The sequence below is a fragment of the Salvelinus sp. IW2-2015 genome, linkage group LG20, assembly GCF_002910315.2.
Source record: "Salvelinus sp. IW2-2015 linkage group LG20, ASM291031v2, whole genome shotgun sequence".
NCBI lineage: Eukaryota > Metazoa > Chordata > Actinopteri > Salmoniformes > Salmonidae > Salvelinus > Salvelinus sp. IW2-2015.
This window is the reverse complement of record NC_036860.1, coordinates 14,511,963-14,530,866: the sequence shown is the minus strand read 5'-3', so window position 1 is coordinate 14,530,866 and position 18,904 is coordinate 14,511,963. Positions and strand designations below refer to the sequence as shown.

The 18,904-nt window shown below is 43.0% G+C and overlaps 1 protein-coding gene across 3 annotated transcripts; it reads left to right on the top strand.

Moving 5' to 3' along the window:
* Window positions 1–12,019: 12,019 nt before the first annotated feature.
* Window positions 12,020–18,813, top strand: nudt9 (nudix (nucleoside diphosphate linked moiety X)-type motif 9). Of its 3 annotated transcripts, none has more exons than XM_070433666.1 (8): window positions 12,020–12,068; window positions 13,072–13,356; window positions 13,486–13,575; window positions 13,971–14,057; window positions 16,105–16,216; window positions 16,964–17,110; window positions 17,229–17,313; window positions 17,553–18,813. In XM_070433666.1, exons 1-8 carry the CDS (start codon window positions 12,049–12,051, stop codon window positions 17,696–17,698), a joined length of 972 nt encoding a protein of 323 aa, XP_070289767.1. In that variant the 5' UTR covers window positions 12,020–12,048; the 3' UTR covers window positions 17,699–18,813. The 3 variants fall into 3 exon arrangements, with proteins under 3 accessions (XP_070289767.1, XP_023869304.1, XP_023869305.1); XM_024013536.2 differs by lacking the exon at window positions 12,020–12,068 and adding an exon at window positions 12,091–12,874; XM_024013537.2 differs by lacking the exon at window positions 12,020–12,068 and adding an exon at window positions 12,791–12,874 and having other exon boundaries at window positions 13,100–13,356.
* The last annotated feature ends 91 nt before the right edge of the window (window positions 18,814–18,904 follow it).

The window sequence follows — 18,904 nt, the reverse complement described above, 5'->3', positions numbered from 1 at the left end:
AAACATTCAGAATAGGAACCAAATGAACTATTTAACCTCCTTGGCTAATTCTAGACATAAGACACCCCAAAAGACTCAATATATCCCAAAAGATGCAAAATATTAGAATAATATAGACATATTTTAAGTTAGCCTACAGCATTGGAAATTCCCCTTACTGAGCTCAGGACCTAGTCAATTCAATCACAGAAAACCTTTATGATGTCACCTCAATGAAAGTTAACCAAATCAATAATGTGCTAGTTAGGTTGTAATCGTTTTGCTGCAGGCTACTATCATGATGAAACTGTGTGAAATTATATCCAATGTTATGTAAGCTAGTTGGACAGAAAACGGAATATTGCCGCACTATGTGTAATAGAATACCAGGCAACATAGCAACATAGGCTAACAAACATAAGTGTTATACTAGCCTATTTCATTACATGCATAATATTATACTAATAAAGAGATGACATAGCTGCATACCTTTTATATTTTGCCCGTTTCTCCTCTTCTTCTTTCCTCTTTTTCCCAAACTGGGCACCTGATGCCTTAGACCTTTTCTTATCTGTTTGTGTTGATTTGGCACTCGAGCATCAATACATTACCCATCCCCCAATACTGTCAAACAAGAGTCAAGACTAAATCAATTCACGTTGGGTGGTGTGCAGACTGCTTTGATATTATTATTATTAACGATCTTGCACAAACCAGAACAAAAATGCAACAATATGTCTGTGAAACAGACATATTCACAGTATTATGAAGGAATTGTGGTTTATTTGGTATCATTTCGTAGTGTGATTGATTTTTTAAATTGCATTAGTACTGTACAAAGTTAGAGGTGCGCTATTTGATAGATTCCCCCGCTCCCCCTACCTCAGGCTTCCAGTGGGGAGAACTGAGGTCAACCTACACCCGCCCCCCTCCCCCATCTCGTACTTCTGAGTGGGAGACCTTCCCAGGCAGTAGCCTGCCTAGCTCACAAAAGGTTGCTAGATCAAATTCCTGAGCTGACAAGGTAAAACTCTGTCATTCCGCCCCTGAACAAGGCAGTTAACCAACTGTTCCTAGGCCGTCATTGTAAATAAGAATTTGTTCTTAACTGACTTGCCTAGTTAAATAAAATGCTGTTTTTTTGTGCCGCCGCCCCCAGCAAGATGCTGTCCTGAACGGCTGCCAATGTCGCCCGTACCTAAATCCGACACTGGTGGATAGGACAACCAACCGACGTTCCCTCTAAAGTCTGAACTGCTGCGTGCCCGAGACTGCGGCGCAGCTCGCACSGGACTGCCACGCAGAAATATTAGCCCACAGAGAGAAAKACGAGTTTGAATTTCACTCAACTGTCTAGAGCAGTGGTCCCTAACCGGTGATCGACTGGTCAATCTCCAAGGCATTCCTAGTCGATCGCCAAACATTTCTGTAAAAAACTTAACGATAATGACTCCACCTTCACCTCTCCTGAGCCCGTCCGGGAGTTGCAGCGATGAGACAATTTCGAAATTAAGGAGAAAAAAAAGCCTTGTGTTCCTTTTTTGTGTCTCGGGTGTTGGTGGTAGATACACTTGATTCAGCTGCCCTGCGCGCCGGGTATGCGAACTGTTACCATTTTAAATCATTGCATATGTCTAGAGTATAGACTGAGGTACAAACTCTGCATTCCCGGTGGGCCCAGAGAAAAAATTAAGCGCACTGTTGGTTTCCGCGGGCTATCAGCGGGCTCAGATGACCGTGTTTGCAGTAATGTAGCAGGCATAAAAGAAAGCTACAGAAAAATTGATATTGTGACAGTTCAAAACCATGACTAGGGAGAGGCTGTCAACATGAGTGAGTTCATGTTTGAGTTCATGTGAGTTCATGTTTACGCAACACTTTGTATTCCTATTTTCACTCAGCGCCATAACAAGTACTGCAGAAGTAATAAATGAGTAGGAAAGTGTATCTATAGGCTTGCGTTGTTGTTATTATTAGCGACTTGGATCTTTTTTTAATATCGAGGAATATTTCACTTTCTCTGTTCATAGGAGTAACGTTAACAACACGAGACAGAAATAATGGGGTGCAATTCGAGTTTTGACATCATCTGGAAGACGATGTCCCTTTTTGGTAGTGAGAGCAGAGGGATGTTGAGAGGCGGACCCACAGTCTGCTGCTCTCTCCCTCCGCTGAGACTGGACATCAGATGCAGGCATCATCATCAGCCCAATAAAATATAAAGCAAATTATTTAAATGTYTGCTCACTCAACTGTGCTTCATCTTTTTTGGCAAGACAGATCTTCCAAAGGTGGGGGAGTGGAAATCTTTAACAAGGATCACTTTCAGTGCTCGTTGTCTCCACCAAGTCTGTCCCCAAACAATTTGATTTGCTGGTTTTAAGCATTAAACTTTCAAATAGCTCTTTGTTGACTGTTGCTGGGTGCTATTGTCCTCCATCAGCACCGGCCTGTACCCTACCTGGCCTAAGCTCTCCCCTGGCACCTTACACTAAGTCTGAATTTGTCCTGCTAGGTGACCTAAACTGGCTATTGTTTAGGCAAATGAGAAATAAGTGCATTCAGGCTATCTGGAAGCCCAAAGTTAGTTACTTTAAGGAGTAGTTCTCTCTCTGTGGGTCTAACCCCAAGAAGTTCTGGAAAATGGTTAAAGACCTGGAGAATAAACCCTCCTCCTCTCAGCTGCCCATGTCCCGTAATGTTGATGATGTGATTGTTACTGACAAGAAGCACATGGCTGAGCTCTTTAATCACCACTTCATTAAGTCAGGATTCCTATTTGACTCAGCCATGCCTCCTTGCCCATCCAACATTTCCTAATCTCCCACCCCTTCTAATGCAACTATCCCCGATGCTTCTCCCTCTTTTTCCCCTGCCCCGCTACAAAGTTTCTCCCCGCAGGCAGTCACTGAGTCCAAGGTGCTAAAGGAGCACCTTAAACTTGACCCCAAAAAAACATCTGGGTCAGATAGTTGAGACCCTTTCTTCTTTAAGGTTGCTGCCCCTATCATCGCCAAGCCTATCTCCAACCTTTTTAACCTGTCTTTCCTTTCTTGGGAGGTTCCCATTGCTTGGAAGGCAGCTACAGTTCGTCCTTTATTCAAAGGGGGAGATCAAGCTGATCCTAACTGTTATAGGCCTATTTCTATTTTGCCCTGTTTATCAAAAGTGTTGGAAAAGCTTGTCAATAATCAACTGACTGGCTTTCTTGATGTCTAGAGTATTATCTRGACTATGCAATCTGGTTTCTGTTCAGGTTATGGATGTGTCACTGCAACCTTCAAGGTCCTCAATTCGAGGTCCACCATTGCCCTTGATTCTAAGGAATATTGTGCTGCTATTTTTATTGACTTGGTCAAAGCTTTTGATACAGTAGACCATTCCATTCTTGTGGGCCGGCTAAGGATTATTGGGGTCTCTGAGGGGTCTTTGGCCTGGTTTGCTAACTACCTCTCTCAAAGAGTGCAGTGTATAAAGTCAGAACATCTGCTGTCTCAGCCACTGCCTGTCACCAAAMGAGTACCCCAAGGCTCGATCCTAGGCCCCACGCTCTTCTCAATTTACATCAACAACATAGCTCAGGCAGTAGGAAGCTCTCTCATCCATTTATATGCAGATGATACAGTCTTATACTCAGCTGGCCCCTCCCCAGATTTTCTGTTAAATGCTCTACAACAAAGCTTTCTTAGTGTCCAACAAGCTTTCTCTACCCTTAACCGTGTTCTGAACACCTCCAAAACAAAGGTATTGTGATTTGGTAAGAAGAATGCCCCTCTTCCCACAGGTGTTAATACTACTTCTGAGGGTTTAGACCTTGAGGTAGTCACCTCYTACAAGTACTTGGGAGTATGGCTAGACAGTACACTGTCCTTCTCTCAGCACATATCCAAGCTGCAGGCTAAAGTTAAATCTAGACTTGGTTTCCTCTATCGTAATCACTCCTCTTTCACCCCAGCTGCCAAACTAACCCTGATTCAGATGACCATCCTACCATGCTAGATTACGGAGACATCATTTATAGATCGACAGGTAAGGGTGCTCTCAAGTGGCTAGATGTTCTTTACCATTCGGCCATCAGATTTGCCACCAATGCTCCATGCTCCAAGTCCATTTATTTAAGTGGCCAGAGATTTGCGTGTGTATGTTGGCAGCAGCCTCTCTAGGTTAGTGATTGCTGTTTAACAGTCTGATGGCCTTGAGATAGAAGCTGTTTTTCAGTCTCTCGGTCCCAGCTTTGACGCACCTGTACTGACCTCACCTTCTGGATAATAGCGGGGTGAACAGGCAGCAGCTCGGGTGGTTGTTGTCCTTGATGCTCTTTTTGACCTTCCTGTGACATCGTGTGCTGTAAATGTCCTGGAGGGTGTAACGCTCGTCGTTGGAATGAGGTGAGGACCAAAGCGCAGTGTGGTAAGTGTTCATCATTCTATTTATTAAACATAGAACACTAAACAAAATAACAAAGGAGAACGCAACGCAACAGTTCTGTAAGGTGAACTCCACTGCACAGAAAATAATCACCCACAAAACACAATGAAAAACAGACTACCTAAATATGGCTCCCAATCAGAAACAACGACTGACACCTGCCTCTGATTGAGAACCATACTAGGCCAAACACATAGAAAAGGACAATAGAACAAAACATAGAAAAAACAACATAGAATGCCCACCCCAACTCACGCCCTGACCAAACTAATATAAAGACATAACAAAGGAACTAAGGTCAGAACGTGACAGAGGGCAGGTAGTTTGCCCCCGGTGATGCATTGTGCAGACCGCACTACCCTCTGGAGAGCCTTGTGGTTGAGGGCAGTGAAATTGCCGTACCAGGCGGTGATACAGCCCGACAGGATGCTCTCGATTGTGCATCTGTAAAAGTTTATGAGTGTTTTAGATGACAAGCCAAATTTCTTCAGCCTCCTGAGGTTGAAGAGGCGCTGCTCCGCCTTCTTCACAACGCTGTCTGTGTGGGTGTACCATTTCAGTATGTCCGTGATGTGTATGCTGAGGAACTTAAAACTTTCCACCTTCTCCACCACTGTCCCGTCGATGTGGATGAGGGGGTGCTCCCTCTGCTGTTTCCTGAAGTCCACGATCATCTCCTTTGTTTTGTTGACGTTGAGTGAGAGGTTATTTTCCTGACACCACACTCCGAGGGCCCTCACCTCCTCCCTGTAGGCCATCTCGTCGTTGTTGGTAATCAGGCCTACCACTGTAGTGTCGTCTGCAAACTTGATGATTGAGTTGGAAGCGTGCATGGCCACGCAGTCATGGGTGAAGAGGGAGTACAGGAGAGGGCTGAGAACGCACCCTTGTGGGGCCCCAGTGTTGAGGATCAGCGGGGTGGAGATGTTGTTTCTTACCTTCACCACCTGAGGGCGGCCCGTCAGAAAGTCCAGGACCCAGTTGCACAGTGCGGGGTCAAGACCCAGGGTCTCGAGCTTAATGACGAGTTTGGAAGGTACTATGGTGTTAAATGCTGAGCTGTAGTCAATGAACAACATTCTTACATTGGTATTGCTCTTGTCCAGATGGGATAGGGCAGTGTGCAGTGTGATGGCGATTGCATCGTCAGTGGACTTATTGGGGCTGTAAGCAAATTGGAGTGGGTCTAGGGTATCAGGTAGGGTGGAGGTGATATGATCCTTGACTAGTCTCTCAAAGAACTTCATGACGACAGAAGTGAGTGCAATGGGGCGATAGTCATTTAGTTCAGTTACCTTAGCTTTCTTGGGAACAGGAACAATGGTGGCCATCTTGAAGCATGTGGGGACAACACACTGGGATAGGGATTGGTTGAATATGTCCGTAAACACACCAGCCAGCTGATCTACGCATGCTTTGAGGACGCGGCTAGGGATGCCATCTGGGCCGGCAGCCTTACGAGGGTTAACACGTTTAAATGTTTTACTGACGTTGGTCATGGAGAAGGAGAGCCCACAGGCTAAGGTAGCGGGCCGTGTCAGTGGCACTGTATTTGTCACGACTTCCGCCGAAGTTGGCTCCCCTGCCTGTTCGGGCGGTGCTCGGCAGTCGTCGTCACCGGCCTACTAGCCGCCACCGATCCCTTTTTCTTTGTCTGTTGGTTGTGTCTTATTAGTTTCACCTGTGTCCTGTTGTATGTGTTTGATGAGCGTCCTTATTTATAGTATGTGTCCCCGCCCTTGTTTTGTGCGGGATTGTTTTGTGTTACGTGTGTTGTTAAGGTAGAGGTGTTTATGTTCTGGACCTGCACCCTGTGTTTTGGGTGGTCCAATTTATTTAACCGCGCCCTGTGTTTGGGCTTGTGGTGTTTTGTGTGCCGTATTAAAGTGCACCTTTTTTCCCTGTGGAACTCTCTGCGTCTGATTCCTTCCTCACCCGCCTAGTCCCGCGTGACAGTATTGTCCTCAAAGTGAGCAAAGAAGTTGTTTAATTTGTCTGGGAGCAAGACGTCGATGTCCGCGACGGGGCTGGTTTTCTTTTTGTAATCTGTGATTGACTGTAGACCCTGCCGCATACGTCTTTTGTTTGAGCCGTTGAATTGCGACTCTACTTTGTCTCTATACTGACGCTTTGCTTGTTTGATTGCCTTGCGGAGGAAATAGCTGCACTGTTTGTATTCGGTCATGTTTCCTTGCCATGTCGTCTTGCCATGATTAAAAGCTGTGTTTCGCTCTTTCAGTTTTGCGCGAATGCTGCCATCAATCCACAGTTTCTGGTTAGGGAAGGTTGTAATAGTCACAGAGGGTACGACATCTCCGATGCACTTGCTAATTAACTCGCTCACCGAATCAGTGTATACATCATTGTTGTTGTCTGAGGCTATCCGGAACATATCCCAGTCCACGTGATCGAAGCAATCTTGAAGCGTGGAATCCGATTGGTCAGACCAACGTTGTATTGACCTGAGCACGGGTGTTTCCTATTTTAGTTTCTGTCTATAGGCTGGGAGCAACAAAATGGAGTCATGGTCAGACTTGCCGAATGCAGTGCGGGGCAGGGCTTTGTATGCATCGCGCAAGTTCGAGTAGCAATGATCCAGAATASTAACAGCTCGCGTCGCGCATTCGATATGCTGATAGAATTGAGGAATTATTGTTCTTAGGTTAGCTTTGTTAAAATCCCCAGCTACAATAAATGCAGCCTCAGGATGTATGGTTTCCAGTTTACATAGAGTCCAGTGAAGTTCTATCAGGGCCGACTAGGGATCTGCTTGGGGGTGGGGATATACACGGCTGTGACTATAATCGAAGAGAATTCTCTTTAATGCGGTCGGCATTTGACTTTAAGGAATTTTAGGTCAGGTGAACAAAAGGACTTGAGGTCCTGTATATTGTTGTGATTATACCATGAGTCGTTAATCATAAGGTATACCCTTCTTCTTACCAGAGAGATGTTTGTTTCTGTCGGGGAGATGCATGAAGAAACCGGGTGGCTGTACCGACTCTGATAACATATACCGAGTGAGCCATGTTTCCGTGAAATAGAGAATGTTACAATCTCTGATGTCTCTCTGGAAGGCAACTTGTGCCCTAATTTCATCCACCTTGTTATCTAGTGATTGGACATTGGCTAGTAATATGCTCGGAAGCGTTGGATGGTGTGCTCGCCTTCTGAGTCTGACCAGTAGGCCGTTCCGTCTGCCTCTCCTGCGGCGACCGCATTGTTTTGGGTCGGCCTCTGGGATAAGATCGCATGTCCAGGGTGGAGGTCCGAACAAAGGATCCGCTTCGGGAAAGACGTATTCCTGGTCGTAATTATGGTAAGTTGACATCGCTTTTATATCCAATAGTTCTTTCCGGCTGTATGTAATAACACTTGAGATTTTCTGGGCTAACAATGTAAGAAATAATTCATAAAAAAACAAATAACTGCATTGTTTTCTAATGGACCTGATGCGAGGCGACCATCTCTGTCGGCGCCATTTTTGTGCTGCTACAATGTTGTGTTGCTACCATGTTGTTGTTATGTTGTGTTGATACCATGCTGTGCTGTTGTCTTAGGTCTCTCTTCATGTAGTGTTGTGTTGTCTCTCTTCTTGTGATGTGTGTTCTGTCCTATATTTATATTGTATTTATTTTTAATCCCAGGGCCTCGTCCCCGCAGGAGGCATTTGCCTTTTGGTAAGTGGTCATTGTAAATAAGAATTTGTTTTTAACTGACTTGCCTAGTTAAATAAAGGTTAAATAAAGAAATATATAATAAAAATCATGAGTAATACAACAACAGATCTACTATCGGTGTGATCATATAGCCTATCTCAAATTTTGAAATATAATTTACAAAAATTTCCTGAACAACAATGCATTGGCAGGGCAATTCAAGCAAAGCCAATATGCAGTGATAATGTATTGGGCCTATAGCTTACTGCACAAACCTCATTGCTACAGTACTGTTTTTAATTGGTTAATGTTGCATAGGCTTATGCTTTTTAAGTCTGAGTGGTAGATCTCAGCTTGCATTTTGACTCAAAGTGATCTTGACTCAGAAAAGGTTGGTGACCACTGTTCTAGAGTTTTCCCTGTTAACACTATCAATGTGTCCCTTTACTGTGACAACTGTGATCAAATCAGTGCAATATTAGCCACTTTCAATGCAACATACCGAAACAAAACAAACTATGTAAGAGATTTTGTTGTAGGCAGAACACTTTGGAGTAGGATTCTATTGCATTGACATGCACTACTCAGCACGTACTTTACACAGACCGGTGTTGTATAAACAATCAGAGCTGCAGTAGGCTTATATGCAAATAGACCATTGCCATATATGGATCTGTGCCATTTACTTTTAACTGGACTGTGTTTACAGCACGAGCGTTGGTGAGTAGATAAACTTGTTTTGAGATCAAAGCGAGAGCTACATGTAGCCAAGCGTGCACATTTTGTTCATATCGTTTGCTAGTTAGTGAGTTATTAGCCCAGTTATGAATTATCTGTAATAGGGGAGTGATTGCTTCCTACAAGAGTACAAAACGTATCTATTTCTAGACATCTTTGAAAAGTGAGTCAGGTAAATATTTTTTTTTGTCTAAAAGAGGCAGGGTTGTATTTTGAGACAGGCTTGAATAAGCTAATTAGCCAATAGGCAGGGGGTAGCATAATTTGTCTGATTCTCTGTAATAATGATATAGGAATAATAATGCATTTTATTTTGTAAAGTGGTTTCTTGCATCAAACAACACAACAACATTTTCAGTCACCTTCTTGTCTGAAGGACAAGTGGATAAACAGGTTAATGTTAAGCCCTGCATGTTTTTTTTTTCAAAAGTGTCATGGAAAGTAGACCTACATTGAACACCACATATTGGCCGCTAGAACAGCTATTTTCATGTTAAAATGTTATGGGATGCATTTTCTCCATTGTTTTTGATGGTAGGCCACTCTCTGTAGGCCTACATTATGATCAGATAGCCACAGTAGCCTACATGGCCACTGTTAAAACTGTAATTTAAAGTGGGTACAGCCTTATTGTTCACAGTAAACGCACGCTGGAAGTTGGCACAGAATTTTCACAATGTTCAAGTTTATGCTCAGCAGACCTGAAATTTTGCTCAGTGCTGAAAAAAACGAGAGGGAACATTGTAAGCAACCGTATTGCTTAGGTAGGAATGTCTGTCACAAGTGCTTGGGAGGATAGGTCATGGCTAGAAGCTTTTGTAATATTAACATCAGATTTGACATTTTGTAGCAGGTTAGGAGAACTTATGCAGCAGGTTAGGATAATTAACATAGTAGGTTAGAATAATTATGTTAAGGTTAGGAAAAGGGTTAGGGTTAGCTAAAATGCAACCACAAAAAAKAACTTTTGACGTTCATTTGACAAAATCTGGATCCCTTCTAGTCATGACCGGGAGGGAGGGTAGGGGACTAAGCAGGGGATGATTTGGGATCAAAATAAAGATTTTTATAATTAGCCCAAGATAGAAAACTGAGGTATAATATTAACTGTTGCTTCCACTGGGTTGTTTCAAATGGGAGCAAATTAATCATAGTGGGCAGAACAAGCAAAGAGGTGAGCAGAGCCAAGCACGAACTAGCAAAATCCTATTGGCGCGTTCTAGCATGTGTTTGCATATTTCCGTTAAGGAACTCCTACTCTTTGAAGTCTGCATGTGCAATAACTAAATTCTCCCTTGCACTCCTTCTAAAGAACACTTTTTTTTTTTTTTTACTTTCGCAAAGGGTAAAATCTACAAAACGTAGTCCACTCTGTTCATAACAGATTATAATTTTGGGAACAAAAAACTGTATTGAGATCAAATGTTTTATTGATGAGAAAATTAGCAGAATGTCGGCCAAAATCCATCTCGCTCTATCTTCTCCCACTGCCGGCCACTGGGCATCCTCTCATCACCATATTCGGTGGTGAGTGGAAATGCCTTCTTCTTCTTGTGAATTTCCGGGAAAGACTAGATGCTTTTGGCATATTGCCGCCTTTTACAGTTCGGAATGTGCATTCTACATTGTGACAAAAATAAATAAATTAATACAGGGCAAAGGGGAATGGGAAAAACTTAATTGCCACACCATCTTACCCTGTACCTATACGCTTTCCCCAAAAACCCACCACCCCATTCCACTACTTTGGCCCTAAACGATCCTACAACAACCCCTTTTCTCAAAACCTCCTGTAGATCTTCTGCACTAAAATCTCTCACACCATAATATTTCTCTACCTCTGCAACTACCACATCTAACTTCTGTGATTTCCGCTCCATCAGTGCCGTGCAGTGGATCACAATGGCTATAAAAGCAAGAAATCCAACTTTACTCTAATTCATCCTCTCTGGCTCTCTCTCTTCAGGCCTACTCACTGTGGGCCTCCCAGTCGACTCACTCACCCTTGGGCTATCCTCTACTCTCTTCACTTCCTCAGCATAGGAAACGTTCTTCCCCAATCACACTCTGGCAATCTCCACCTGTCTCTCTCACAGGGCACTTCAGATCCCCAGCTGCATGGGCACCCCCACAGGTGACACACAGTGCTTTCTCTATCCCAACTGTACACTCCCTCTGACTGTGCCCTCCTGGACATTTCTCACATTGTGGGATCTCCCTTCTACACACTGCTGCAACATGTCCGAATCCTTAGCACCTAAAGCACCGAAGCGGGTTCGAAACAAAGGCCCTCACAGAATAGCAAATATAACCTTACCTGACCTTATCAGGAAGAAACTCTGTATCAAAGCTCAACAAGACAAACAGGGTATTCTCAGTCTTGCCATTTCCACCGGATCTACGTCTCACCAAACGGCGAGCGTCACAAACACTATAAGTAGTATTACTTGGTTTGAAATCAGGAGATGTAGGTATGTACACCTTGAACGAAGTTGTAAACTCAGGAGACGAATCTCTGATCTTAACAGCGCCATTCTTACGCTTTCACGTCATCGAACCTCCTTTGTCTGTCTCGTGTTCCTTCTCTTTCCTCAAATCTGTATCCCACCAAAGATTATGGATAAACTGACAAGATACATGTCTCTCCGCCCTAACAACAAGAGTCGTTGTCCACAAAGCGGTGGGCTGTCTAGCTATCCTTTCATTGGATTGGTGGATACGTCTCATTATTGCAATCCTTTTTTAAATATTTGATGAGGGTTGTTGACGTGAACCGCCTGTATTCAATGGAGGGAGATGCTATGCTACTAGCCCCATGCCATGAATATGCATAGCCATCTTGAGACAACTCTAATATAAAGTGTTTTTTCCTCAAATTTGTCGGGATGTCACATGTCCTACTTATATTAGTACACTTGTAACAACTTAAGCATTACGAAACTTCTATTTGATCAGATAAACCTCATGTAGCAAATAAGACACTATTTGGGGACCAAATTCGACTCATTGACCTCCATACTAAACCTCTTTGCTTGGTGTGCGAAACAATGAAAAAACGCCACCTGCTGGAGGGAGACAGATTTTCCGCCGAGTTGGGTCTCTCTTCCTCTCTGATCCCTCTCATGTCTACGCCACCAAGTGGAAATGCTAACCGGATGCTTCAGATTCATACATCCGGTGAAACATCTGGCTCATTGTTTTATTTGTGATCAAAGTGCAGACTGGCCGATGACGTTACGACGACATGCGGAAGCAGAAACACAGGTTGAAACTAAAGACAGTACAGTCACATATAGAACAATGAGCCAGATATTTCACCAGACCTTTAGGTGTGAAGCATCCGGGTATCCAGTCACTACCACATATGGTGATGATAGGAAGCCAAGTGGCCGGCAGTGGAAGAAGATGGAACGAGATGGATTTTGGCAGACGTTGTGCTAATTTTCTCATCGATAAAACATTTGATTTCAATACAGTTTTCTGTTCCCAAAACTACAATCTGCTACGAACAGAGTGGACTAAGTTCTGTAGATTTTACCCTTTGCCACAGATTTTTTTTAAATTGCGTTGTTTGGAAGGAGTGCTGGGCGATTTGAGTTTTTGAACACGCGCACGTCACAGAGTAGGAGTTCCCTAAACAGAAATATGCTAGAACGCGACAATGGGAACTCGCTAGCTCGTGCTTGGCTCTGCCCCCCTCCTTGCTTGTTCTGCCCACTGTGACTAATTTGTCACGTTGGATACGACAGGCTGTGTTGTATCTGTGGTACAGTGTGTTGAAACTGAATTAAACATCGAATCATATGAGCAAAGGCAGCTTCAAAATAATTTATGATTGCGCCGTCCGCAACAACACTGAAATATTCCTATACAATTCAGTAATTATTTAAAAAGCATAGCAGCGGGATTTCTGTATTTCCTGGTTACTGCAGCATTATCAGTGTGTATACAGGCCTGTACTGTGTTGACTAACTGGTTATGATACGAGTGGGACGAAACTGGGTTGGGCCGATTCGAATAGCACTTACCCTTTTAGGATTTCCATTTTGCCTCTGCACCTCGGGAATCAGGTATGGAATCATTCTGAAGTAATTTTGGAGACCTATGATCATTCTATTCGTATCATTGCGTAGTTATCTGTTCTTTTCACCTTCTGCCTTTTTCTCTGCATTGTAGCTACTCCCTGTTTTATGTTACTATTGTCATAGATTGCTAAGATTACTTAAAATGTTACTTTTAGATATTAAATCTCTCTCTCTCTTCCCAGGCCTCTCACCTCATTCTCTTCTTACCAGTTTTCTGCCAGAGTTAGTAAAAGCTTCAGTACCAGTGGCTGTAGTCTGTGTGTGCTACCGCCCAGTGTCTTCACTATGCCCTGCTCGGCCCCTCACAACAAGGCCAGATGCCAAAAGTACCCCAGCTCAGAGACACAGCGGTTCCCAGTGCCTGATGACAAAGTTGACTGGAATACTGATTGGCCCCAGTACAGACCAGTGAGCTACACTGCCCCATCTGTACTCATCAAGCCTGTATGGGCCGATCAGGACATCAGGTGAGTGTGAGAGAGAGAGAGAGGGTTTCAAATTCATTTTGTCATCTGTTTTACTGACATGTGATTATAACTGATTAGTTCATTATTGATGATTATTAAGTATTTTTACAATGTTMTATTATTTCACAGGTCTTTCTCCCCGCGGTTTAACGCTCTGGATGGCAATGTGGACAGGCGGAGTCACGAGGGAGACTACAGAGTGGAGCAAGGCATGCCACTGTGAGCCTTCATCCAACACAGTTCTACAATGGTGACCCTCAGCAAGATGACATCATAATACACAACTACCTACTTACAGACAACATCAACTGCATTCAAATATGCCAAGCATGCCATTTGTTGTCTCAAACTGTTGAAGCTGATGTCATCTTGCTGAGTGTATGTTTAAAATCTCTAACAAAATGCCTACTTGGCATGAGCTGTCAGAAGAAACTGTTGGCAAATGTGTGACCCTGTTCAAGCATTGACTAGCCAATGATAAGCTAGCATTCTGCAGCATGTTACTAAGTAGGGTTTTGCTACAGAGTTCTACATGTATATGACCTCATATCAATTTTAAATAATTGAATGTGTAGCAATTCATCATACGTAAACTAACTCTTGTCCTCCTGTAGAAATCCTCGCGGTCGCACTGGATTGACTGGGAGAGGTTTGCTGGGACGGTGGGGACCCAATCACGCAGCAGATCCCATTGTTACCAGGTAACTTTCCCACTTTATTCCATCATCTCTTAAACTATGCATTTACTCTTCAGATAACTTAACCCTAACCTTCCCACAAACTTTCTTTAAAGTCAAACCAACTCCTGTGCCCAATGTTGGTCACCCCTACCCCCTTGGCAAGAGATACAGTTGAAGTCGGAAGTTTACATACACCTTAGCCAAATAGATTTAAACTCAGTTTTTCACAATTCCTGACATTTAACCCTAGTAAAAATTCACTGTCTTAGGTCAGTTAGGATCACCACTTTATTTTAAGAATGTGAAATGTCAGAATAATAGTAGAGATAATGATTTATTTCAGCTTTTATTTATTTTATCACATTTCCATTTCCATATTTGGTAGCATTGCCTTTAAATTGTTTACCTTGGGTCAAACGTTTTGGGTAGCCTTCCACAAGCTTCCCACAATAAGTTGGGTGAATTTTGGCCCATTCCTCCTGACAGAGCTGGTGTAACTGAGTCAGGTTTGTAGGCCTCCTTGCTCACACACGCTTTTTCAGTTCTTCCCACAAATTTTCTATAGGATTTATGTCAGGGCTTTGTGATGGCCACTCCAATACCTTGACTTTGTGGTCCTTAAGTCTTTTTGCCACAACTTTGGAAGTATGCTTGGCTTCATTGTCCATTTGGAAGACTCATTTGCGACCAAGCTTTAACTTCCTGACTGATGTCTTGAGATGTTGCTTCAATATATCCACATAATTTTCCTACCTCATGATGCCATCTATTTTGTGAAGTGCACCAGTTCTCCTGCATCAAAGCACCCCCACAACATGATGCTGCCACCCCCGTGCTTCACAGTTGGGATGGTGTTCTTTGGCTTGCAAGCCTCCCCCTTTTTCCTCCAAACATAACAATGGTCATTATGGCCAAACAATTCTTTTTTTGTTACATCAGACCAGAGGACATTTATCCAAAGTGTACAACCTTTGTCCCCATGTGCAGTTGCAAAATGTAGTCTGCCTTTTTTTTATGGCGGTTTTGGAACAGTGGCTTCTTCCTTGCTGAGCGGCCTTTCAGGTTATGTCGATATAGGACTCGTTTTACTGTGGATATAGATACTTTTGTACCTGTTTCCTCCAGCATCTTCAGAAGGTCCTTTGCTGTTGTTCTGGGATTGATTTGCACTTTTTGCCCCAAAGTACGTTCATCTCTAGGAGACAGAACGCGTCTCCTTCCTGAGCGGTATGACGGCTGCGTGGTCCCATGGTGTTTATACTTGCGTACTATTGTTTGTACAGATGAACGTGGTACCTTCAGGCGTTTGGTTCATCCCAAGGATGAACCAGACTTGTCGAGGTCTACAATTTTTTTTCTGAGGTCTTGGCTGATTTATTTTTATTTTCCCATTATGTCAAGCAAAGGGGCACTGGGTTTGAAGGTAGGCCTTGAAATTCATCCACAGGTACACCTCCAATTGACTCAAATGATGTCAATTAGCTTATCAGAAGCTTCTAAAGCCATGACATCATCTTCTGGAATTTTCCAAGTTGTTTAAAGGCATAGTCAACTTAGTGTATGTAAACTTCTGACCCACTTGAATTGTGATACAGTGAATTATAAGTGAAATAATCTGTCTGTAAACAATCGTTGGAAAAATTACTTGTGTCATGCACAAAGTAGATGTCCTAACCGACTTGCCAAAACTATAGTTTGTTAACAAGAAATTTGTGGAGTGGTTGAAAAATTTGTTTTAATGACTCCAACCTAAGTGTATGTAAACTTCCGACTTCAACTGTACATCTCTCTCAGAAGTGCCTATGACCCTCATACTCAGCTCTGGACCTCGAAGCCAGTGCCACTGCATTTTTTCATTGTTCCCCTCTAATCAGGTGTGTGCAATTAATGATTTAGACCAGGGACACCGGGTGTGTAATTAATTATCAGGTAGAACAAAAAAACAGAAGACTCCGGACCTCGTAGGGTAAGAGTTGAATACCCCTGGCCTATGGAGTTAGGGGTAGATTTGCGTACTGTAGTTTCCGTGGTTTAACCTGTCGCTACTGGATGTGTCACCGCCCTACAGGTGGAAGAGAGACTCAGCTGGACAGCAAGTGTCGCACCCAGTGTCCAAACTGCCAGTTTTGCAGTTTGTGTCCATCAAGAGGAGAGACTGTGGGGAATGGGCCATCCCAGGGGTCAGTGGGATTCTTTAAACTCCTTCCTTCCTCCCTCCTCMGTCTAACCCTCATCCTCCACATACAACACCCGTTCTGCCAGTCACATTCTGTTATAGGTCCCCAAAGCACACACATCCCTGGGTCACTCGTCTTTTCAGTTCACTGCAGCTAGCGACTGGAACGAGCTGCAACAAACACTGAAACTMGACAGTTTTATCTCCATCTCTTCATTCAAAGACTCAATCATGGACACTCTTACTGACTGCTGTGGCTGCTTCGCGTGATGTATTGTTGTCTCCACCTTCTTGCCTTTTGTGCTGTTGTCTGTGCCATAATGTTTGTACTATGTTTTGTGCTGCTGCCATGTTGTGTTGCTACCATGTTGTCATGTTGTGTTGCTACCATGATGTGTTGTCATGTTTGCTGCCATGCTATGTTGTTGTCTTAGGTCTATCTTTATGTTGTGGTGTCTCTCTTGTCCTGATGTGTGTTTTGTCCTGTAGTATTTTTTTAATTTAAAAAAAKTCCCAGCCCGTCCCCGCAGGAGGCCTTTTGGTAGGCCGTCATTGTAAATAAGAATTTGTTCTTAACCGACTTGCCTAGTTAAATAAAGGTAACAAATAATTATTCATAATAATACAAAAAAAAGCTCTTTCCTCCTCTCACCTGCTATTCCCTCCTCTTGCTCACCTGCTCTGAACATCTGTATCATCTTGGCCACCTCACTGTATTCTTATGGACGATGATGTGTGTTTGAGTGTGTAGGGTATGGTAGACCCGGGGGAGCTGGTGTCCCTCACCCTGCAGCGTGAGTTCTCTGAGGAGGCTCTGAATTCCCTGGCAGCTTCCCCCCAGGACAGAGAGCGGATCCACGAGCGCATCACTCAGCTGTTCAACTCGCCGGGTCTGGAGGTCAGCAAGCTAGAAAGAATTTATCATCATATATTTATTTTCATTTTGTATTTGTTTGTGTAGTTGACATAAAACACTTGTTTTCTTTCTCTCTCTCTGTCCCTCATCTACTTCTCAGGTTTATAAGGGCTATGTAGATGACCCAAGAAATAATGACAACTCTTGGATGGAAACGGTTGCTGTCAACTTCCATGATGATACAGGTAAATCAATGATTACTCTTATGATATTATAGACACTGATAAACAACAAGTTAAGGCAGTCTTATCTATGCAGGAAAAATGTTGACAAAATTCAATGAAAACAATAAGGATTTGGCTATTCTCACAGCAGGATAGCATGCAACATGTTTCCTTATCCTTTACATTTTTCCCCATTCTGCTCTTTATTTGTACACACATTGCAGTTCTCTGAAATGTAGATTTTTGCTCTGGTTACCTAGGTAACAGTGTGAGCGAGCTRCCATTGCAAGCGGGCGATGATGCCGGGCAAGTCCACTGGATCGACCTTGACTCCGTCCTATCCCTCTATGCAAGCCACTCCCAGTTCTTGGAGGTGGTCGCCAAGGAGAGGCATGCTCACTGGTAACCAAGGAAACTGTCKTCACGTTCAAGAGGGTTGGCCGGAGCAAGGCCCTGCAGCATTATCACTGTTTTGGCATCATGGCCTTGGTCAGGGAGTAACGAAACAATGAGAGCATGTCTTCTTTTGAACAAATCATGTTCCCATCAGCACTGATTAAAGAGGGAGTGGTTACAGAGTAACCACATACCACATAGTAAACAGTGAAAAGCAATAGGTAATATACATTCTAAATATATATACCCTATCAAAATGCATATTAAGGTTAGAAGCAGTAGAAAGGTCTAAGTAGTTATGGCCTTTTTATTTTTATTTCACCATTATTTAACCAGGTAGGCCAGTTGAGAACAAATTCTCATTTACAACTGTGACCTGGCCAAGATAAAGCAAAGCAGTGCGACAAAAACAACAACAGAGTTACACATGGGATAAACAAAGTCAATAACACAATAGAAAAGTCTATGTACGGTGTGTGCAAATGTAGTAAGATTAGGGAGGTAAGGCAATAAATAGGCCATAAAGGCGAAATAATTACAATTTAGCATTAACACTGGAGCGATAGATGTGCAGATGATGATGTGCAAGTAGAGATACTGGGGTGCAAAAGAGCAACAACAACAAAAGATTAACAATTGAATATGGAAGGACAAAAAAATATAGAGTGAGAAGAGCCATACTACAAAGCTCACTAGATGGCAGCAAATATGGACCACAAAAGATAAAACATAGAAAAGGGTAATAGGGCAAAAAACACACCACAAAGTAGTTATAGCAAACTATAGACCCTACAGAAATGGTGAGAAATAAATTTGTGTCCTTCCATATTCAAGGCAAGAACCACTTAGACCTCTAATGCTTCTAACCTTAATATGCGTTTTGATATATCTATTTAGAATGTATATTACCTATTGCTGTTTCCTATGTGGTGTCCACCAATGACTAATCTGTAACCACTCCCACTGTAATCAGGGCTGATGGGAACCTGGTTTGCTCAAAAGAAGACATGCTCTCATTGTTTCTTTGTTACTCCTTGACCAAGGCCATGATGCCGAAACGCGTCTGAGTTTAGCTTTTGCTTCAATTAAAAATGCCATAATCAAAAATAAAGGCATTTTAAACAATATCAGTCTATTTTGTTTGTGATGAAGCCAAGTGTTATGTAAAGACATATCAATTATTATACTTTGGTATATGTGTGTAGGGTTAGTTGGT